Below are 23,728 nucleotides of genomic sequence, written 5' to 3'. Positions count from 1 at the left end.
TCTCATGACCCTGAGATCATGAACTGAGCCAAAATGAAGAGTAGGGCATTTAACCAACTGAGCCGGGTGCCCCTAAACCAGAACTTTTTAGATTTATTTGAGAATTCCAGAAATTCAGGCGTTGAGACTTAGTGTCAAATACATAATAGGAACCGTGAAGGGTGATAAGTTAATTTTCTTTCTTCAGTCACTCTTATTATTCTCCAAAGTAGTGATTATGTTCTATTTAGCTGTTGGCAAGTTCTGGAGGTATTCATATATTATCAGCTGGCCTCACTTTGTTTATTTATGTAGTTTTAAAAGATCATTTATTTTAGAGAGAGAGAGCGCGAGCATGGGGGGAGGGCAGAGGGAGAGGGAGAGAATCTCAGGCAGACTCTCCACTGAGTGTGGAGCCCTACATGGGGCTTGATCTCATGACTGTGAGATCATGACCTGAGCCAAAATCAAGAGTTGGCCACTCAACTGACTGAGCCACCTAGGTGGCCCCAACTGGCCTCTCTTTAAATTCGGTGTTCGTGATTTCAAGTGGGCCCTATTGCTTCCTGGAGGCCTGAGACTCCTACTGCATTCCTCAGTCCTTTCCCTTTCCCACTTTCCTAGATGACCATCCATACCCTTCCTGCCCACCTTGAATCTTCCACCCATCTCTTCTCCCATCCTCATGCTTTGCTGTGACTCTTTCCCCGTACTTCCTGGGGAAGGTGGAAGTAAGAAGAACTTGCCCCCCCACTGGTGCTGGGCGTGGTTGACGTGGCCTCCCAGCGAAGGCCCTCTCCACCCCTGTGCTCTAGATCCTGTCCCCTCCCCTTTACCCAAGAACATGTCTCCTCTGACTCTCTGGCAGCACCGAGTTTTCCCTCTCTTCTGCCAGATCTTTCCCATCAGCCTGCACACATGCTGTTAGTTCTCTCATGGTACAAAAAAAAACAAAACAAGTCAGCCCTATCTTTACCCACTTCCCCTGCAGCTTCTAGCCCATTCCTCCCCTTCCCTTGTGACCAAACTCTGGACAAATTGTATGTGCTCCACTTCCTCTCCTTCTCTGGAGCTTCTACACTATGCCACAATTGCTTGTGTTCAAATCACCAACATCCTCCACGGGCTTAAGCCATGTGCTTACTTCTCAGTCCTCATTGCACGTGACCTCTCTGTCCCTGCAGCAGCTGACACAGGTGAATAGTCCTTGAAACACTTTCTCCATTTGGCTTCAGGATTGCATATTATCCTGATTTCTTCTCTCTCCGGCCTTTCTTTTGGTTTGCTTTCCTCCTCCTCTCCAGCATCCTGACATTTGCAGGCTCAGGGCTCAGTAGACCTAGACGTGTCTGTCTTATGTGCACTCATGCCTTGAGATCTCATCCAGGAGTGTCGTTCCATATGCACTTACATACTGGTGATGTCTGAATTTTTACTTCCAACCTAGACCTCTCCCCTGAACTCCAGATTTGAATATCCAAATAGTCACCTCAGCACAAATGTCTGAGAGGTGTCTCCACGCTTAACGTGTCCGAAACCAATCTCTTCATCTTCCCCCCAAAACCTGTACTACCCATAGTTTTCCTGATATAAGGTAATGACAACCCCGCTCTTCTAGTTGCTTGGGAGAAAAATCTTGAAGTCATCTTTGGTTTATCTCTTTTTATCATACAGCATATCCAGTTGGCTCTACTTTCAGATCTTTCAAAGAACCTGACCACTTCTCACCACATCCTCTGTTATATCGCGGATTATTTGTGACAGCCTCCCAACTGGCTGCTCTGTTGGGTTCTTGCCCCAAACAGGAGTTAGAGTAATCCTGTGACGACTTAAGTTAAATCAAGTCCCTCCTGTACTGAAACCTCTTCAGTGACTCGCTGTTTCCCTCATATTAAAAGACACATTCCATACAATTGCCTACAACACCAGAAATGATCTGGCTCCTTGTTCTCTCTCAGACCTTCTCCAAGGGAGACGTTGCTCAGCGACCCAACCACGATGGCCGCCTCACTGTGCCTTGAATGTGCCTCTGCCTCTGGGCTTTCGTAACCGGCCCTCCCTCTGCCTGCTTTCCCTAGAGGTCCCCACGTCTCCTCCATCTCCTGCAGGTCTGTGCTCATGCATCGTATCGTTCCGTGAGCCTTTCCCAAACTCCCACAGTCTTAACACTGTCAACTACCCCCACCTTCCATCACTTCTCATCCCTTTCCTGCTTCAGCCTCTCCATGGCACTTGCGCCACCTAAAATGTTGTCACTTCTGTAAGTTAGTTCATTGACTCGGAATTGGCTGGAATTTCCGTAAAGGTCGGGAGGGGTGTTTGTCTGTTTTATTCACTGCTCTAGTCCCAGTTGCCTGGAATGGATGAATGAATTAGATGGTTGCAAAGGCACTTATGTGAATTTGTGAGATTCTGACACAGGTGGTCCTGGATAAACCAGCATCTCTGGCTCCGACTTTTTTAGGGAAAATAACTTAATCTTGATGGCACTCTAATTTTTATATTTTCTAGTGAGTAAATATTTTTAAAGTGCTTACAGCAGCCCCTAGCACGTGGTGAGAGCTCTGTAGGTGTTTATTAAATAAGCAAAAAGTACCTTATCATGCATTTTGTGATTTAAAAGATATTGGCAGAAGTGAAACAAGACTAACCTTGAGAGGTTCAGAGTGGTCTTCATTCTGTAATGGAGAGGGCTTTATTCATTATCGAGGTAGAATAAAGTCTGATGGCTTAAGAGAAAAAATAGTAATAGTCACATGCCCTCTCTAGTGTGAAAAAAACAAAACTACCCAGTGTATTGTGGGACTATAGATACAGAGAGATTTATGCAATAAACTCTAAAGAATTGCTTTTGAACTTAACTCCATAAATCACATGGCTATTGTCTTAGTCAGCTCGAGTTCTATAATAAAACTCCATAAACTGGGAGGCTTATCAAGAACAGAAATTTATCCCTGATAGTTCTGGAAGCGGGAAGTCTGAGCTCAGGCTGCCAGCGTATCAGGTTCTGGTGAGAGCCTTCTGGGTTGTAGACTCCATCTTCTTGTTAGCCTCACAGGGCAGGAGAGAGCGAGCTCTGAGGCTTCTTATAAGGGCGTTCATCCCATCCATGGCGGGATTCCACCCCATTACCTAATTACCTCCTCCCTCAAAGGCCTCACCACCAAATCCCATCACATTGGGATTAGGGTTTCCATGTCTGCCTCTCCCCCCACCCCTGGTTTGCTCTGTGGGGAGATTGAACGAGAGCGGGGATGCAGGCATGGCTGCGGGCAAAATGAAATTGGGACTGTGCAAGAGTCGATATCCTGAAGGCGTGGACACCCCTCTGCAAACGCTGATGGCCAGATCTCTGTGCCGGGAAGTACGCTGGAGGGAGCAGCTCAGGGCGAAATGGCCCAAGACGAACGTCCAGTCAGAGGCAGGCATGGGAGAGTCCAGGCCCTTCTAAGACACCCTATCACAGGATGTCCACGCAGCCCAAGCCTGCCTGTTGTAGAGGCCTCGCTCTAAATACAAAAGATCACCAGACAAGTGAGGAAAGTTTCTAAAGGGAAAAGCAGAGACAAAACTAGTTGGCCAAGCAAATACATAAAAGGAACTCAGAAAAAAACAGGCGCTCTAGAGAGCAGAGAGACGTTTGTGTGTGCGGGTGGACATTGAGAGACGGGTCACGTGTCTGTGGACCTAATAACTCAGCAGAGAGAGGTGTGCAGTGTGCTCCGCGGGGAGCACCGTTCTCCTGAGTGCAGCTAGCGTGGTGCTTGGTTCCCTCGCTGTGTAACGCTGGGCAAGTTACTGAACCTCTCTAGGCCTCCGTTTCCTCATCTTAAAAGGGGATCGACGATGCTACCCAGAGAACAACAACAACAGCAAAACCTTCTCGGAAATCACGAATAGCATGGCAGTATTTTTTTAAAAATCCATAGAAAATTTAAAATTAAAAGTTGAGAACTCTCTGTGAAAGATCAAAAAGACAAAGAAATGGAAACTAGAAATGACGAGAAAAAGAGATGATACACCTGAGCAGCCCAACAGCCAGAGCGGCAGAGACAGACAGACGGACAGACAGATGAAGGGGGGGGGGGGGGACGAGGAAGGGAGAGACCTGGGAACAGAGACACACTTGGAGAGTATTGACAAAGCTCTTCTAGAAGCAGAGGACACAGGTCGGAAGGGCCTCCTCGCTGCTTTTGCACAGTGAGTGAGAAGAAAGGCCCAGTCCAGGCACATCATGGAGCCATTTCCGAGCGCTCAGGACACCGCCAGGCTCCCGGAATTTTCCAGAGAGCAGGAAAGCGGGTCACATGCAGAGGATGGGAACTTGAGTGGCAGAAGAGAGGGTCGAGTTCTAAGTAATGCGGACTTATTCTGGGAAGGCCACCCTCCTTCCAGGACATGAAAATGGTTTGATGTAGATATATTTGTCACTTGAAAAAAGGAGCTCTTGTGTGTCAGGCAGAGCGGGAACTCATGTCTTTGCTCATGTCTCCAAATCTCCTGTCTGCCTCTGTCCAGGAGCACCTAGTTCTTTCATCTTTCAGCAATGGGAAAGAGGATTAAGTGTACCTTTTCCTGTTTCTCCTCCTCCCTTTTGCCTTCTCCTCTCCTTCGATTCTTCTGCCCTTCCCTACTTTACCTCCCAAGCCCTCACACTCTTGCTAGGTCTATTTCTGTCTCTTCTTCTCGCTTTCTCTTTCTCTCCACAGAAGTCTGTGTTTGTCTCATAATTGGCAGGAGATTTTTTTTTTTTTTTTTTTTTTTTTTTTTGCTTTTTAAGTGATGAATAGTTGGCGTGAGATCAAAGACAAGCCCTGTGGTTTTCTGGCTGCCCCAGAAGGGCGGTACAGCTGGCAGCCATCCCAGCTGCCTGGTGATAGGCATGTGCAAGAGATACCAAGCTCCCAGGTCACCGTGTGTGTGTGTGTGTGTTCATGTACGTGTGTCTTTCAGGCCAACAGCAGGCTGAAGCAGATTGAGAAGGAATACACTCAGAAGCTTGCCAAATCTTCACAGGTAAGAATGTTGAAAGAAAAAAAAAAAAGCAAAACAAACAAAAAAGAAACCTATCCATAAAACCATTTGTACTTTAGAGTTAAACTTAATTCTCTTCAGTGTTTTTATGGGTCAAGATCCTATTTTTGATGGGTACATGGATAAATAATATATGCTTTTAATATTTTGGCCTTCTTAAAAGATTCTTTTAATTAGGCATATTGAACCATTTGAACTAACACACACACACACACACACTCAGATGTTGTAAAACCAGCCCGTGCGCTTGAACAAGCCCAGGCTGCAACATATTTCACAAGGGCGGGAAATACACACCTACATTTGTGATGTAAGCACTTTGATACCATCTGTGCTTTTTGCAATATTCCATTTAGTTCTACCTAAAGACTGCCTAGCAATAAAATTCAAAATGATAAATGTTCTGGGTTAAATTAGCCGCCCAACTGTTGATTCCTTTTGGGGCAAAGAAGAATTATAAAGTCCTTACATCCGTGTCTTGCTTCCTGGTCTTGCTCTAGTAGTTTTTGTAGAAGGCCAATAATTGAATGCCTGTCCCAACTCGACATACGATGCTTAAAATACTTTTTCTGTAAAAGTTGTTATAATAATATCCTGTAGTATCATTTAGGGAATCCCAAGCATGCCTTAGTTTTATGAGTAATTCTAGAATAAAAAATACTAATTTTCATTGTATAGATGGATAGGTTAAGCCATTCACTTTTGTGGACATCGTATGTAATGATTTTAAAATCAGCTCTTCTTAGTATTTTTGCATATACACAGTGATGTGTGGCTGTGAACTGAAATTTATGTGCCATTTTATAAGTTCCCACACAGTGGTCATAATAGCAACACAACAACAAAACAGTAATAAAATCAAGAATTTGGGGGGGCACTAACCATGTTGACTCAGTGTTCACTCATGATAACTCTGGGGTTAGGAACTATTATTTGCCCCATTTTCCCATTGAGGAAACTGAGGCTCAGAGAGCTGAGGTCACACAGGCTAGCAAGTGACTAAGCCAGAACCCCGCCTGGGTCGGACTGGGGAGCAGAGGCTCACAACCTGACAGCCTGGCTCAGTCCCTCCCGTTTTCCCTATGGCAGAGCAGAACTCTGGGGATAGCTCTCATAAAATTTCTTTGATTATACAATTATTTCTAAAATGTGCATATGCCATGTAATTTACATCCCACTCGGAAAGCAAAATGTCTCTGTCTCAGTGAAGACTTATATGTATTTACTTAAAAGATGATGATACGTCTTGATTGCCATTATCCCAGACCTTCTTTGAAGAAGGAACATGGGGAAATATTCTTTTACAATCACTGAAGAAGATTCTTATAATCCAAAGAAATATTATGACTCTCAAAGTTACAGTTTAAACTAAGACATGAAAAATCCCCAACTGGTGTACCCTTCCGTCCTGCTTATTTTGCGTTATGTTAAATGGGGAAGCAGACCGAAAGCAAGATATAAGATAGCTAATAAAAATGCTGAAATAATGAGAGTGTAAACAGGAGTATTTAAGTTTATCTAAAGGAATGAGTGAAGAAGCCTGATTAGTTCATATTAAAGCAAATTAAATGTCAGTTAGTGTGGAAGAAAGCATAAGCTTTGGAGTCCACCAGACCCGAATTTGAATACCAGCCCTACTACTTATATGACCTTGAGCGAGTTACCTGGACTCTCTGGAATTCAGTTTCCTCATTTGTAAAATGAGGGAATAGTACTTACCTCATAGGCTAGTTGTAAGTATTAAGTAACGTAAGGCAAAAAAAGTGCTTAATAGAGAGTGCTTAGTATACAGTAAATCATTTAATGACTGTTAGCTGGTCCAGCAGCAGGATTAAAATGGGAATAGAGACAAGAAAGGAGGGAGCAAAGAATCAAAAAGATATGGAAGGAGCAGGAAGTTATTTTTAATTTATTTTGGGGAGTTCAAGAATTGATAAAATCTCTCTCCAACATTTGGAGACGCAGGGGGTTGCTAAATATTTTCCCGAGTAAAGACACGAAGAAACAGGAGGAGGAGGAGGAGGAAGAAAACCCATCTAGTGACAGCTATCATGTCCCGTAGCCATGAGTTCATAACATCAAAGGGCAGCGCAACACCAAAAAGGAAAAAAAAAAAAATCTTTGAAGGAGTATAACAACATAATAAAAGACAGTCCATCCTCCTCATAAAAGGGAGGATGACAACCTTACACTGATAACATTTTGTTTGCCCACCTCTAAATAAGTATAAATATTTATTTGTATATAAATGTATGTGTATATTTGTATCTGTGTACTGGCATTTGGGAAACATTGATCTACGGTCTAGTCAGTTTAAAGAAACAGATTACTTGAAAATGAACGTTACGAACAAAACCATAGACTGACTTTTTCTGTTTTCCAGTGATAGTTTGCTGGAATCTCTAACTCATATCTAAGCTGAGGACGATGCCAGAAGCAAAGTTGCTTAACTGTTTATCAGGTTTAAAAAAAAAAAAATCCCTCTCTCAAAAAAAAAAATTTTTTCTTAAGTGATATGACGAATGCATTCGTAATGAATGCTTTGGTATCCAGGAGATCATCAGGTTAAATTTGGAAAATATTTTAAATATTTTCCTACCTTAAAGGAAGTTACTTAATCTTTAAGATTTTATCAAGCTTTTAGGATCCAATGGACCATGAACCCTAAACCCGTGGCATACCCAGGACTGTGCCCCTTCTGGGATTCTCCGCGTTCTTCATGTTGCCAATGTTTGGTCATCTCTGGCCACATTCCCAAATATAATTTACGTCAGAATCACATAGTTGTTCTTTTTGTCTAAATATTACATTTTCACCTTGCCTTTTCAGTGTTAGCACAGTTGTCCCCACTCAGCTGACTCACCCAGTGACCATTTTTCGGAGAAAGATACTGCCATGTTGCAAGAATGCAGGTAGTTGTGGACAAGACTAGAGCTGGAATACCAGTAGAGCTCACCCACTGCCAAGAGCCTGGCTCCTCCCCGCCCCCGTGCCCTCACTTTCTCCCACGTACCTGATACGGATTATGCCTGGACACATTCCACGTGTCCCACATGCCCCCAACCTTCCCGTCATTCTCCAGGTTGACAACCCAGAAGGCGAATCATGCTGAGGAGCCCCTCTTTCCACTTATTTGATGAGGATCCTCAGTGTCCACCAAATCTTCCCAAGTATGCCCTGTCTGTTATATTTTAAAGAAGAGTTTTTTGTAAAAATCTCACGCTGTGCTACAATCTGAAAAACATCAGAGTGAGTTAAAGATGAAATCTTAACCTCTGTTCAGAATCCTATTTTTAAGACTTAAGACGCACTAACATTTTTTGCAAAGTGTTAACTGCTTAGCAATAGTTAACTATTAGAGCTATCACGAGTTAGGTTGCTTACGGCATCAGCCCAAAATAGCTCTCCTTTTGCTTCCCAAAACATTAATTTTTAATATTGCATGGAAATGTTTGAATCCACATCTTTCTCTGAAGCGAATGCAGGGTAAACATTCAGTTGAGTGGCGACATTTTGTTTTATGGTTTTTAATTATGATTCAGTCAAAACTGGTGGGGTTTATGATTGCATAGATTAGTTCTGATTTTTTCTCAGAAACTTTTTATATCATTATTCTATGAACAGGCTAGATTATCTCAATATAATTTGTCGGGTAATTATTATTTTTATTTATTATGATTATAGTTCCACTACTTAAATATTAAGTGCCAGTTATGTGCACTGAGCTAAGATGAATATACTCTATAGTCTTTTACTCTATGTCTACAATCAGGTGAGTTTTGTTCTCTTACTAAAGCATATTAATCAAGTTAGTATTATTTCTCAATCTTAAATCTCAGTTCTGGTTTTAAAAATCGTCCACACTTTAGCCACCTCTCTATACGCATCTTGTCTGTCAGTCAGTCAACCACTTTATCCACTCATCCACCCACCGTGTTTCACCTGAAGTATTTTGACACTCTCCCTAGATCATCTTCATAAATTTTTAGAATAACTTTCCAAAGATAATCTCATTACTTCCCCAGAGAAGCTCATTAGTCCCCCCAAGAATGTAGGTTTCATTTTCCACACAAAACAAGCATGCTCTCCTCAGAACATCCTGGACTTTGCTCATAGATCCTTCCAAAACGTGCGTTTATTTCTTTCGATGTACTCTTCTCATTAAGCTTCTGAAAACGAGAGATCCCTGTTTTCATGCCCTTGTGGTCACTGGAAGAACCCGCAAATATTTTTATCTTCGGTCTTGGCCAATTAAAAGCTAATCTAATCTTACTGTTTTTTAAAGAAACAAAATTACTTTGTACTTTAAAAACACATTACATGATTGTGGTAGTGGATATATGAATCTGAACACGTGATCAAACTGCATAGCACTACACATACACGCACACACGTGTACATACACGCACATACGCATACACACACACACTGAACACACGCAATGAACAAGTGACAGAAGTAAGCTTAACACTTCTACAAAGTTGTAGTGTACTTGAAACGCTCCAATAGTCATTGAAATAGTAAGTTATTTTTACTGTTTGGCTCCACGCTCTTATAAAATATCAGTCTTAAGTTTCATGTTGGGCCAAGGAAATTTGGCTCTTTCTTATCTCTGGCTCCTCTTGCTCTGTGACTGCGAGTGAGTTGATTATTCTGTGCCTCAGTTTTTGACATTCACTATAAGAATTTAACCTTCCCTGTTTCGTAGAAGTGCTGTGAGAATTAATTGAATTGATGCCAGAATGGGAACAGCATTTAATCAAAATTCAGAAAACAGATGAAAAACATCTTTATTCTCAGTAAACGGATTCCTCCACTCGTAGCAAAATGTTCAAGTCTGTATTTAAAAATATTAACATACTGCTATTTTGCCATTTATTTCACAATGGTCTTAACATATGATGATTTACAAATCCTAAATGTTAAACTTTGTTACAGTACTCACTTCTAAAAGCATAGACTCCATATTTTATTGTAAATATGCTATCATTTATGTCCATGGTAACAATTAATATTTCTATAGGACTTGGCTTCTGGCAGACTCCAGAAAGTCTCTATTTATTGTCTTACAATACCTTACTCTAGTTTTGCCACCAAATACTAGGTGGAAAAACTGAGCTTCAGGGAAGTTAACTGACTTGTCCAATGTATCTCACCAACCAGCCCTGTTCCCATAGGACCAACAGAATTCTATTCTAACCAGGACTAAGGTTGTTGTTTTTTTTTTTTAAATTAGAAGAAGAAACAACTATTTCCTGCTTTTAAAAAGTCATCACTATTGAATTTGAAAGGAAATGGACACATCCAAACCCAAGAAAAAGCCATGTTCTCAGCTCATTAAAAAAGGTCCCTCATCAGCTGATTACTTGGGAGAATTTAGAGGGGACCCATTCGTGGAGAGAACCAGTTCTCCAATGTGGAGAATACCACAGGGGTCTCTGAATAAATTTCATGGATGTCTATCAGTTGGGGAAAAGACAACCCATTTGGAACTGTGTCATGATAAGCTTCTCTTCCACACCAAAACCTTGTCTAAAAGAAAAACAAAGGCTAGTGAGAGGAACCAGTCCGTACGGCGATTTATCTGACTGTGTTGTTCAAGCCCTGCCTGTCTTTTTGGTTCGATGTCACCTGTGACAATGGGAAATATGTGACCTCTTCCTATGCCTCTGTTTCTCCATTTACAGAAGATGTTTGTAAATGACATAGGAACTCACGGCATTTAACACAGTGCACAAACCTTAGTGAGTACTAGTGAGTAAAAATTGTAGAATTAGGTAACGATAAAGAACGAGCCATTATTTTCTTTGGTCATTACAGTTCCAAGTATTAGAAAAGGCAAAATCGCTTTCTTCATTCTAATAAGTCTATTTCTCAGTGAAATAAAATCTGACGCTTTTCATATTTTTGAGATCACAGATGTTCTTTCTTCTGATGAGTAAATATTGTGGAATTTTATAGTGGAAATGTCTTCCAAATATATTTGGTTCAGCAGTTGTCCACCATTCACAGTTTTGTTATAGTCTTTTATTGTGTGGAATTTCACGCGTGATAGTGTACGATATGTTAATCGAAAATATTTGGTTTGTGGATTAGAGTTTTGCCAAATCCGCTCTTTTGTTAAGCATAAATACATATTAAATAGATGCCTCTCACTGAAGAATTGGAAGTTCTAGCATGCTGTTTTCATTTTAGATCATAGCAGAGCTTCAGACAAGCATTTCCTCTCTGAAAGAGGAGAACAGCCGGCAGCAGCTTGCCGCAGAAAGACGGCTCCAGGATGTTATACAGAAGTTTGAAGATGAGAAGCAGCAGCTGATTAGAGATAATGACCGAGCAATCAAGGTAATCTGGAGACTTCAGTAACCAGTGGTACCAGCTGCTTTAATGTAATTAAAAGGAGGGCTGAAATCGCAGCAGTGGGCAGATGAATGCAGGTATCTGGCTTGCTCGCACAGCCTGCTGGAATTCCATTCACTGGACTCTACCTTTGATGTATCCAGTGACTCAGGCTGACTTCCCTCGAAGAGATCACATGCCAGCATACAAAGTCATTTTTGGCAAGCCCAGTCCATTCACATTGAACAAATATTTGAAAAATACCCGGTCCTTTCTCTTGAGAACCACTTTGGAACTGTCCCTTGAAATTAGGATGACTGTTTCAGCCCAGTACTGCTGGCTAATAAATTCAGAAGTCAGCTTCCAATTTACATTCTATTCTTTGCCCACATCCTTTCATTATGGATTCACATAATGAGAAATAACCTGTTTGAGGTTTGGAATGCCAACCATTTGATGGGCTTTGACATAGTACAGGGGAGATGTGTTGCTGCTGAGAACCTAGGCTGTTTCCAAATGGCTTCAGAGAATCCCGCCTTTAATAGCAACAGAAAGTTCCCTGGACCCTGATTCTTTAGGTGATAGGCAGTTAGATCTCAAAGTAGTTTTTTTTTCTTGGCTTCATAGCAGCGAATATTATTGTAAGTGTCTACATCACGCTGTGTTTAATCTGTGAGGATAAGCATCTGGAAACCTTTATGAATAAGATTTAAAAGAGAACAAAAATTTTTTTTAAGAATTTCCAGCAAAAGATTATTTTTCAGTGATTTTACTTTGTTATAACAATGCTTAAAGCATGTTGAGTAATCATACAAAGCAAGGAAAAATAAAAGAAACATTTGGGTTTTATCTGCCCTTTTCTGCCTAACCCCTCCGTCTTTCTTTTCTATAGCTTATTGTAGGCAATCTAAGTAATTTACGGAGAAGCTAGTGTTAATGTAAGTTGCTTTTTAAAATATACTCTTTAAGCCTGGACAAGACTGAATGGAATAAAAAAAAAACCCTTCAGATATGGACAAAATCTTGGAGGCCATTTTATCCAGCCTCCTCACTTTAGAGGTGAGGACTTATTTTATTTTGTTCTTAATGAGATTTCCTCCGTATATTGCTATCTTCCAGCTTCTTTTTCCTCTACGTGGGATATGAGACAAAAAAAAAGGTTTCTTTTTTATATGCTGGTAACTGAAAAAAATCTTTGAAGCTCTTCTCATTTATAAATGCACAGGAGGTACTCATTGATCTATATAACTGTTTTGCTTGGCATGAACTGAGCTGAATACTTTGTTTAAATTCCTTTAGTTATATAAAAATTTCATTTTAAGTGAATTTCTTTTCCACTTGATGTCCAAATACCATGCACTAGGCAATTCCCAAATTTTAAATAAATAATTGAATCCCAATATATGCAAAAAGGGAAAACCTAAATTTACTCCATAATGGCATACTTTCTAGTATTGTTTCTTAAGATTAAAAAAAATCGTGAAAGAAATATAATTAGTACAACTGCCTATTTTTAATTGTTTTTGCAGTTTCCATCCACTTACCTGTTAAAACAGAAAACCATTGTGATCGTAATTTCCAGAAAAGTGTCAAATCTTAGACTGTTTAAAAGATGTACATACATATTATATTAAAATATATGGTATATAGTACTTACGACCTCCAGAACATAGGTACGTGAAAATAGCTAAAATTATAATGTAGGTAAGATATGGTTCAGTTTTTTGTTTTGTTTTTTTTTTAAGAGAGGGGGAGAGAGAGAGTGGGGGAGGGGCAGAAGGCGAGGAGAGAGAGAATCTTAAACAGACTCCCTGCTGAGCTTGAAGCCTGACACGGGGCTTGGGGCTCGATCCCAGGACCCTGAGATCTCAACCTGAGCCCAAATCAAGAGTCGAACACTTAACCAGCTGAGCCACTGAGGCAGTGCAGATATAGTATGGTTTTGATTGACTCAGATTCCGTGTAAAGTGGATGACATTTGTGGGGGTTTTTTACTTACCTACATAAGATAAGTAATTCATTAGCACTCCTCACCTTGCTTTTTTTTCCCAGACTATGTCACCAAAAATAAAAGGAATAATAGCTCATATTTATTTAACATGTCCTATGTACCAGGCTCTCTGCCGGACGTTTTTATTCATCACCAGTCCCATTATGTCGTTTAGGCCTCTTAGTAATCTTTATAAGGAAGGTATTTCTATCATCCCCATCTTACAGGTGGGAGAACTGAGGCTCTAAGTTTAAATAACCAGCCCAAGGTCAGACTGCTCAACAACTGTCACAGCCAGGTTCAAGTCACGGTCTTCCTGACGGGAAAGGCTCAGCCATGACCTTGTGGACATACCCCAGTGTCTACATTCTGTCCGTAAAAGTCAGTTGTTGGCCAAGTGCACACGTGAACCCTGATAGCCTCACTGTCATTTTCTGTCTTCCTGAGTGGTAATAGCACATCTGCAACAGCTGTTTAATTTGGACACTCGAATTGTGTTTGAGTGTTTTGTCCATATAGATACATAGGTAGATCCAGATCCTCAGAGAGGCACAGTCACCAGGAGGCTTGTATTTGGCTTTCTGAAACCAAACGCATTCGTCCACATCTATATTAAGACAAGCTAATATGTATCGAATATTTTGTGATATTAAATATTACTGTATTGAAATATTAGAATCAAAGACTGCTGTATAAAGAGTGTGCATGCTAGTTGTGAAATGCACCTTGCCCCACTTTCTGGGCTGGGGACAAGCTGAGCTCTCCAGCTGGTGGTTGGGGATGAGGGGGGAGAGTAAACCTGTTACTCAGCCTGCCAGAGCTTACGATAATGTCTCCATGGATCAGCAGACCTTTTATTAAAGTAATTCTTGAGAGAAAAGTTGGGGTACAAGGTAGTCTACCACAGTCCGCTTTTAAGGGCCACCAGTGTGGTATAGTGTAACCTGCTAAAACATTTCTGGAGAATAATTTGGCAATACCTATCATTATTACATTGCCTGAGAGACATGCCCAACTTTTGGCCCATTTCCAGAATGTGCCTGAAGGTGGCAGTTAAAAGGTTGCATAGAGCTTTAGCTAGCCAAAAAAATGTTCATTCTAGCATTCATTCATCTATCCCATAACTATTTATCAAGGTCCTGTTGCATGCAAGGCACCCACAATACTCACATTTTCTATTTCCTTTCTGCATTTTTTGCCATAGTACATAAACTAAAAACCGTGCACTATTGAAAATGGTGTTGGAGAAGGATATTTAAGGTTAGTGAAAATGTTCACAAGATAGTTTTCAATGAAAATACAGTTTACAGAAATTCTATATGAGGTCATGTTTGCAAATAAAAGTGCATATAAAGAGAAAAAAAGACGGGAATCATATATCTAAATTCTACTGGAGGACATCTCTTCGGGGTGAAATTTGTGGTAATTTTCTTTTATCTTAGCTCCGTATTTTTAATTATAACATCACTTTTGCAATCAGAAACAATAAAAACTGTTTGGTGAAAGAAGAGCCAGCAGTCTAAAGGGGCCCAGTGGACGTTCATCATGGTAGCGGAGACCAGCAGCAGGCATGATCCTGGCTGTCTAAGAAACAACAGACCAAGTGAGGTCTTCCACAGAACAGAATTCCTGGAGTGTAAAAGGAAGTATAGAAACAAATGCATTCATACGGGTAAATATTTTATACCGGAGAATGCCCTATCTTGAGAGCAAAAAGATCCTTATCACTTACCTACTGCTTTAGCTCACTCCTCACCTTCAAAGTCAAGCTCAAAAGAGCCAGCTCTGCTGCATAACACACCACCCCAAACCTTGGTGTTTTAAAGCAGCAACCATTTTATATGCCTAGAATTCTTTGGATCAGAAATTCAGGCAGGGATAGGCTGGGTGGTTCTTCCGCTCAGTGTGTAGCATGGTGGAGTTACATTCAGCAGGAAGCTTGGCTGGGGCTGCAACATCCAATATGGCTCCACATGGCCTCGCTCTCTGGGTGGTCAGACCTTTCGCATGGAAACTGGCATCAGTGAGGAGTGTTCTAATAGGTAAAGGCAGATCTGCACTTCCCCTAAGGCTACTGTAGGAAGATTCACAGTGGCACTTCCACCACATTCTACTGGTTGAGATAGGTCCCAGGGTCAGCCTGAACCAAGGGGAGTGGAATTAGTCTCTAGCTCTGGAAGGGAGGAGTGGCAGAGATGGTGAAGCCATCTTGAACCCATACAGTAGTCTATGCTAAATGGCCAGTTTTCATCTCCCATTAATTCCTCACCCATACAAAATAGTACCAAGTAGAAAAATAACTATATTTATATTCCTACCTCCCAGAATCAACATTGTCAGTTAACATCATGGCATAGTTGCAGGCGTAGTTTTAAAGAAAATCTCTGTTGTTTTTGTAAAAAATGGATAATCGCATATGCTCACAAATGATTCAAAACATAGGGGGAAGGGTAGTCTTTCAAGTCACTCCAAATCCCATCACTCAGAAATAACCGTCATTGCATTAAGGTGAACATCACTTCAGATACCCTACTACATGTAAAGAGAAAAAAGAAGGAAAGCTAAATAGACTCGTAAAATGAGGTAATACTCCAGATTCTGTATTTCTGCTTGTTTTAGAAAGATCTCTGGAGTTAATTTTACTTCAATTGAACAGATGAAATTAGAGTCGAAAGTAGGAACATTGGACTATTGGACAGATTTGATTTGGGGTTGAAAATGAGTATATTAGCACGTTCATACTTCCTCCCATAACCCCTGCTTTCCACCTCCTGCCTGGGGCGGTGGTATTATTTTTACGCTGTCCAGGTTTGTGATAGTCACAATTTGTCCATAACCCTATTCTTCAGTTTAATACTTGTGCTGTCCTTAGTGGGTGTGGTGCTTACCACTACACCTTTTACCACAGCAACTCCGTTTCTGAAGTTTTTACTTCAATTTGGTTCTTAATTGGCTGGATTTCATGGTCAAATCATTTTCTGAAGACTCATGGTACTGTCCTCTCTGAATTGTTCATGTTTAAGAATGTCTGCTGATTTACCTTTATGTTTGAACGCCGTGTTAGCTGGGCACCATCTTCTTGGTCACGTGTTTTCCCATGAGATCTATAAACATTGCCCACCTAGCATTTATTATTGTTGTGGGGGAGGCTGGGCAAGACCAGGTTTTCCCCCATGGAAAAGATTTGCATTTTTTTTTTTGAGGGATTCCTAAAGAAGTCTTTCTTTATTGTGTTAAGGTTAGTAGATTAACCAAGATAAATTCAGTAATTAACCAGAATACCTCTACATATTAAACATTCAATATATGTTTCTGAAGCATTGTGATTCTCCCCTCTCTTTAAGTAAAACTGATCTGTGGTGTCTATGCATTTTCTCTAACTTGAGGGGAGGGAAAAGAAGAGCTGTGTGTAGTCTGGTTGGGACGACTGTTCTGTGTTTCGGCATTCACACTACCTAAATGGGAGAGGGCATCTGATATCCCTTTGGGGTTTGAATTATCCCAGTTTGGCGTGTATCCCTGAAGTCCTGACACCTTCACGTTTCTCAGAGATAGACAGTCCTGATATTTACCTGTTTTTCCACCATGTCCATTTCCACTTCTCACAGTGGGAAGAGGAAAAAGATGAGGTCACTCATACAGCTTTTTTCTCTCCACATTTGGTGATACTAATGAGATTTCTCAGGATTTTGTTGACTTCTAACAAAATAATGAATTGGGGGATATTGGCAGATATGGGGGTTGTGTCGTGATATAATACTCTAGTGTGCTCCAGAATCATGTTTCTTTCCTTGACTATAGGCTTTGAGAGTTTTTTGGTATTATTTACCTTACTACCCTATTTCAGTGCTTCAGTGCATTTGTGCTAGTTTTTACTCTCATTTAGTCACTTCATTCAGTGTTGCAAAACCTTCTATTTGATCTTAGAAGCTTGTTTGACTCCTTTATAACATTTAACACGGAACCTGTGCTCATCAGCTATGCTGCATAACAAACAAGGCCCCAAATTCAATGACTTAAAATAACAAGCACTTATTCATTTATTTCTTTATTTAATATTTTGCAGCATATCTGTGGATTATTGCTATGGTTTGGGTTCAGGCTGTTGATTGACTTCATTTGACTCCAGGCTTTAGAATGAGTTCAGGCCTACTCTGTCTGCACAATCTCCCCAGACTAGTAGCTGCCTGGGGTATCATCCTCGTGGTGGATTATGATGAGTATAGGAAAAAACATCCCTGTAGCCTTAGCCTCATTTCCATCCACATCAATGGGGCAGGGAAATGATAGAACCATTCTAGTAAGAGTCTGTGAACATCTATGAACAAGGATTTAATCGGCCACATACAGTCTCTAAAATCTCCCTTAGCTCCATGGCAACATATTCTCAGTTCATCCACCATTCTGAAACCCTCTCTCCCACCTCCCTTCCCTCTTCTTACACTCAAATAGTGGTATTAGGTAAGACCTCGTTTATTTTCTTTGTATGCATCCCGGACAGTCTCACCTCTTCGTGTATGTAGCTTCTGTGCAAATGAATTTTGAATCTTCATCCCCACCTAGACTTTTTCCCTGAGCTCTCAATCCAGATTTCTAACTACCATTGCATATTTTCACTTGATGACCCATTAGACTGTTTAAACTAGACATCATATAAGCTGAACTCATCTTCCTCTCACTCTTGCCTTGCCCCCAACCTGGTCTTGTACTGATGATCTGAATTAAATACCACCACCTGGGCCCTCAAGTCAGATTCTGGAAGTACCCTTAAATGAACCCTCCTCACCTCTCTGAGGTCAATTCCTAGAAATAATGCCTCAGTATCTGCAAACTCATACCCCATTCTGCAATCACTAGTTCCTACCTTCTTAGCCCTTCATCATCTTTGTCCTTGCCTGTTACAATCCCTCCTGTATAGAATCACTGCCAGTAACTCAACTGTCCCAAGTCTATCCCTCCCCCTGTTGATAAGGTGACCTTTCTAAAACACAAATCCGAACACGTGGTGTGCTACTTAAAATCCATCCGTGGCCTTCCATTGCCTACAAGCCTGTACTTGCCAGCAGGGCATACGAAACACTTGATCCAAGCCAGCAGTTCTCAAGGTGTCCTCAGACCTGTGTGGGTCCCTGATAACCTTTTCAGAGGCTCCACCTCCACAAGGTCAAAATTATTTTCATAATAACACTAAGACATCATTTGCCTTTTTCACTGTATTCAGTTTGCACTGTGGATAAAACTGCTGGTGTCTTAGCACAAGACACAACCTTGTCACTACGCTGAGTAGCGATTTCCTTCACCACCACATACTTGTGCTTTAAACACACACACACACACACACACAAAACCGAAGCAACAAAGTATCAATTCTATTAAATCTAAACCCTTGAGAACGTATCTTTTTAATATTCATAGGAAGTACACACAAAGCACTTCTGCATACTGAAGTCGGCTGGTTGTCTCTAGGAAAAGCAGTTCTGCATTTGTGTGGGTGTGAGCTGAACCCTAGGCACTTGGAAGGAACGATTGACAGGCAAACTAGGCTTATTCGGATTTGACTATCTGGCAGAGCTGTTCTTGAGAAGGAAGGAAGTGAACCTGACACTTCAAGGCCAACAACTGACTATATTGTCGCTAATGATAAAATCTGAGCTTTCAAGCAAAAATCAGAAATTTGGAAAACCTTGTACCATCACTGTAAGCTTGGCAGCTTCCCAGTACTTAAAGACTTTTCTGATGAGATCAGTGGTATTACTAATGATGTGAATGGAAAGAAAGGAGGAAAAATATAATGAAGTGTATCAACATTTGGAATATTTGTGTAACTCGCAGAACCGGTGTTTTCCAAATGACCTATACCTGGTGTTAAAATCATGTGTGGGTAAAAGATCCTTACAAAGTATAAAAGAGAACAATGGATTTTAATGGAGCATTAGACAAAGTTCACCGCTAGGAGTTTCCAATTGGGTATTGCCGCTAACCTTTAAGAAACTACCACTTGTCAAGTTTTGGGGTTTTTAAAAGATTTTATTTATTTATTTGTGAGAGAGAGCACACACATGAGCAGGGAAAGGGGCAGAGGGGGAGGGAGAAGCAGACTTCCCACTGAGCAGGGAGCCCGATGTGGGGCTCCATCCCAGGACCCTGAGATCATGACCTGAGCCGAAGGCAGACGCTCAACCAAGTGAGCCGCCCGAGCACTCTACCACTTGTCAAGTTTTGATTTGTCCCAATGAGGATCCACAATCATCTGAAAAGGCTACTAAAATAATCCTTCCTGTTCTAATTCCTTATTTGTGGGAAACTAGATTGCTTCCTGTGCTCCAGCCAGAGAGACATATCACAAGAGATGGAGCACCGAAGCATATCGGAGAATCCAGCTCCCTTCTGTTAAGCCAGACATTAAAAAGATTTGGGAAAATACAAAGCAGCCACTCTTCTCACTCTTATTTTTTGCTTCAGAAAATAGTTATTTTTCATTAAAAATATGATATTTTATGTTCACACACAGCAGTTTTCACTTATTTTAAAATGAATTAATACACAAATATTATAAAAGTTCTTCATTTTCATTTAGAATACAGTAAGTATCAATAGATACAACGCATAAACAAAACCTCTTTGGGATTCTGAATTTTTAAGAGTGTAAAGGGGTCCAGAGACCAACAACTTGGAGAACTGCTTGTGTAGACCCTGCCCTTTTGCCCGGCTCATCAGACAGCCAGTCCTCGGCATTCATGCCATGCTCCCCATGATCCCATGAACTGTGTGTGAGGTCCTTCCCTTTAAAGATTTAAATGTCATCTTTTCTGTGACGTGTCAGAATGGGAAGCTCGTGCCAGCTTTGGCCATCCCTCTGGTGAAGTTTTCCCGGCTCTGTAACACTCGTCTGCAACCCCTGATCCCGAACCTTGGAGTTGGGTATGTTTCACAAAGCAGGGTCTTCGGATTCCGGGAAGGTGGTACGGTGCTTGTCCTTTATCCCCAGTGGGGTTGGGTCAGCACACTGTGCCCAGACACACAAATGCACGGTGAAATGTGCCAGTATCACAAATGGGACAAATAAGGACCAGGAACCCTGGCAAACATCAGTCCGGTTTTGTTGCCTCGCAAGTGAACCGCAACCTTTCAAAAATAATTAGTGGTTTTCAGAGGATTTTTGAATTTCAGGCTTGCAGATAGAAGACTGCGACCCCGTCTTTTGATTGATGGTCTTTCTCGCTTACTAGACTCTGAACTTCTTGGGAACAGGCTGTTGCCGCAACATTTGGTCCAGTGGAAGGTGCCAGAAATATGCTGAAGGAATGAATGATACTACCTCATAAATCCAGCCTCTGAGCCCTAATAATGTCCATTTATTCCCATGTTATCTTATGGACGGCAGCAAGCTTGTCAGTATTTTGGGGTGGTATAGCAGATAGGTGTAAATCACCTCAATCTTGTGATAACAGTGATATGTTTTGCCTGATTAGGCAGATTCAAGTAAAATACCCTATACCTTGCATATATTATCCGAGAGCATAATTTGTCTGCTCCAGGGGAAGGCTCCCAAAAGGCTGTCCACCGAAGCAGTTATCTAAATGTTAGTTAGCACTATCCTCAGCACTCACAGAAGTGCACTGGGGGAAATTGTTAGAAATAGTTCTATAGAAAGACTGTGGAACATTCTTCTGGCATCACTGCCCCACCAGGGCTAAGCCCTTTCTTTGAAGCTAGTGTATTGAAAGTTCCTCACTGTGAAGCCAGATGTCCAAGCAGAGATTTCATATCAAGGAGAAATGTTGTAAAATTTTTGCTTGCAGGCATAGAAAAGAGATTTTAAAGCATTGATGCTTCTCTCCCTTGGCCACTGACTGGAGTTCACGAGAAAAGGTCGGCTGCCAGTAGGACATCTAGAAATCTGGTCTGTATTACCAGAAGGGCTTGAGGGGGGAAAAGAGAATATTTCATAAGATTGGGCAATTCTCACTGTGCTAAAAGCTTACAGGAATCCATTTCCCAAAGAATAAAATTACAAACCTCATTGTGGGGTTTTAGTAGCATTGAGAAACAGAAAGAAATCTCAGTGCCTAGCATCAGATGGCTTTGTTTGGGACCTGTTCATTATTTAATTCCTGTCTCCCCTGTATGCACGTCCTAAGGGCGCAGAGGGAAGTGGCATTTTCTTTGTGCCCTCCTGACTTAGAATTAATAATGCTAAGAATAGAAATGTATTTTCCATCCCACCCAAGAAGGCTTGCCTGCGTACTCAGAAAGGAAGACAGAGCCATTCATTCATACTAGCAAAAACCCTAAGTGACATTTTCCAGGAAGAATATCTGGAAGAGGGTTCGGTACAGCATGGTAGTGAATTAGGACCTTGCTTCCTAGAGCAAGGAGAAGCAGTAACAAGAAATGAGCAGAGTAGAAATGAACAGTTCTCCCCACAAAGCATTTTACCCCCATAACTTTCCTTCAGTTCTGTTCTCTGGCAAAATTTTATTTTATTTAAAGACTAGTTGAAAATCATTTGTTCAGTGGACAAAATCCTTCCGGCATTATGAGAAGTATTTTCAGCCTCTGGGACACTGTCATTATATACTAAGAGATCAGTTAGAGTTTGATGAGTGAATGTGGGAATGACTGAGAGTTGATTCAAAGAATACAGGTGAAAACAGATTCTCCTTCACCAGTAGCTGTGTAAACTCTGCTCTTCGGAAGCCACTCCGTGAATTTTATTACTGCATGGTCCAAAATATGAATGGCTTTGGTGAATCAAATATTGGATTATATAAGCATCGGTTTCTTTACTATTTGAAAAAAATGTTAAAAATAACTATTTGGAAATATTTTAATCTTTAATGATTCTGAACTATCCCAGAAACTATTTCAAAGTCAGTATGATGAACATAATGAGCACTGAAATACATAATTGTAAGCCTCCATAACCAAAATTACCAAATGATTACTGTGTATATACATATGTGTCTATACACATAAATATAAATATAAATATAAATATATATATACACACACATATATATATATTCACATCCATGTGTAAATATATTCAGAAGCACTGGGTTATAAAGAATTTTGATTATTAGAAGACTTAATAATGATTTAATATATTCATTATATTAAATAGTTATGTGATGTCTTGATTTAATTGGCTGTTGGCCCATTCTTTCTGTAGCAGAAGCTGGGTTTCTGGTCAGTCTTGGGTGACTCTTGATTAAACCTCTCTTTTACCATTTATCAACAGTGACATTTATGCCCCTTTTATGGATCATAATACTATCTCATGCTCCCAAAGAGTTCAGCATGCTGCTGCTGTCCTCCTGTACTCTATCCCCCACCCTCAGCACGGGTGACAGCAACACCCAGTTGGTGTGCTGGCCCAGGCTTGTGCTAGCTTGAGTGAGCTGATTGTTACATCGTCAGGAATTCTGCCAGCTGGAATGTGTGCACCATGGAAATCGGTGCGCACTGCTACAAAGATTTTTTTTGAGAGCCAGTTATGAAACATTTACTAGGGTACTGCTGCTACAAGAGTTCCTTTTCTCCTACTTTCTGGATGAAACCAACTTCTAGCTGTAGTCACCGTGCTCATGTGCTCCTCAGCCTTCTCAGAACAAGGGGGACATGGATGGGCGGGTGGATGAACAGCATTCTGTTATCCCTCTTGCTACTCTTTCTAGCTACCAACCAACCACTGGCTCTGCTTTTTTGGATATGTACTACATGATTCAGCTCTTCCGAATGTTCCCTTAAAGTCCATTTTCTAAGCCCAATATCATATGGGAACTTTACAAAGTAACCTATTACCTCTTCTCTACATTCAGCGGTGTTTTCCCACTTCTAATCATCCTCTAACTCCATGCAGCCTTTCACTATATTGATCAACAATTTTCCTTCTAGAACAGAGGTTGGCAAACTTCTTCTGTAAAGGGCCAGATAGTGAATATTTTAGGCTTTTTGGGCCATGCGATCTCTATGGCAGGTACTCAGTGCCTGCTTCTGTGGTGTGAAAGCAGCCTTAGACAATATGTCAACAAGTGGGCATGGCTGTGTTCCAATAAAACTTTATTCACGAAAACTGGCTGGGTGCCAGATTTGGTCTCTTGGCCATAGTTTGCTAACCCCTGCTCTAGAAACTCTTTTCTTGGTTTATACGATACTTCTTTTACTTGTTTCCTCTGTTGATCTCTCTTCTTCCCTGTGGGTGTTCCTCAAGTCTGTGTCCTGGACTTCACTTCCCCTTTTGCCTTCCGCTGTGAGCTCATCTCCTGTATGACTTCAGCTGTCGCTTGTATAGGGATGCTTCCCAGAAGCCTCAGCCTGATTCCCTGTTGGGTCCTATATCTCATACTGCCCGTAAATCATCTTCATTTGGAGAATGCACTG

The 23,728-nt window shown here is 41.0% G+C and overlaps 1 protein-coding gene across 12 annotated transcripts in view; it reads left to right on the top strand.

The window, feature by feature from the left end:
* The window catches only part of CEP112 (centrosomal protein 112), a 437,573-nt gene that overhangs the window by 289,805 nt on the left and 124,040 nt on the right, over positions 1-23,728 (top strand). For 11 of the 12 annotated variants that reach the window (XM_087854195.1, XM_045813972.2, XM_087854196.1 and 8 more), the window contains 2 exons: positions 4,933-4,995; positions 11,209-11,358. In XM_087854195.1, coding sequence (XP_087710321.1) covers positions 4,933-4,995; positions 11,209-11,358 — 213 coding nt within the window. Of the gene's footprint in view, positions 1-4,932; positions 4,996-11,208; positions 11,359-23,728 lie in introns of those variants that run through there. The other variant, XR_015721256.1, reaches the window with a different exon arrangement.

This window comes from Ursus americanus, chromosome 23, assembly GCF_024610735.1.
Source record: "Ursus americanus isolate L20-20 chromosome 23, mUrsAme1.1.p, whole genome shotgun sequence".
Taxonomy (NCBI): domain Eukaryota; kingdom Metazoa; phylum Chordata; class Mammalia; order Carnivora; family Ursidae; genus Ursus; species Ursus americanus.
This window is presented reverse-complemented; position numbering and strand designations above follow the sequence as displayed.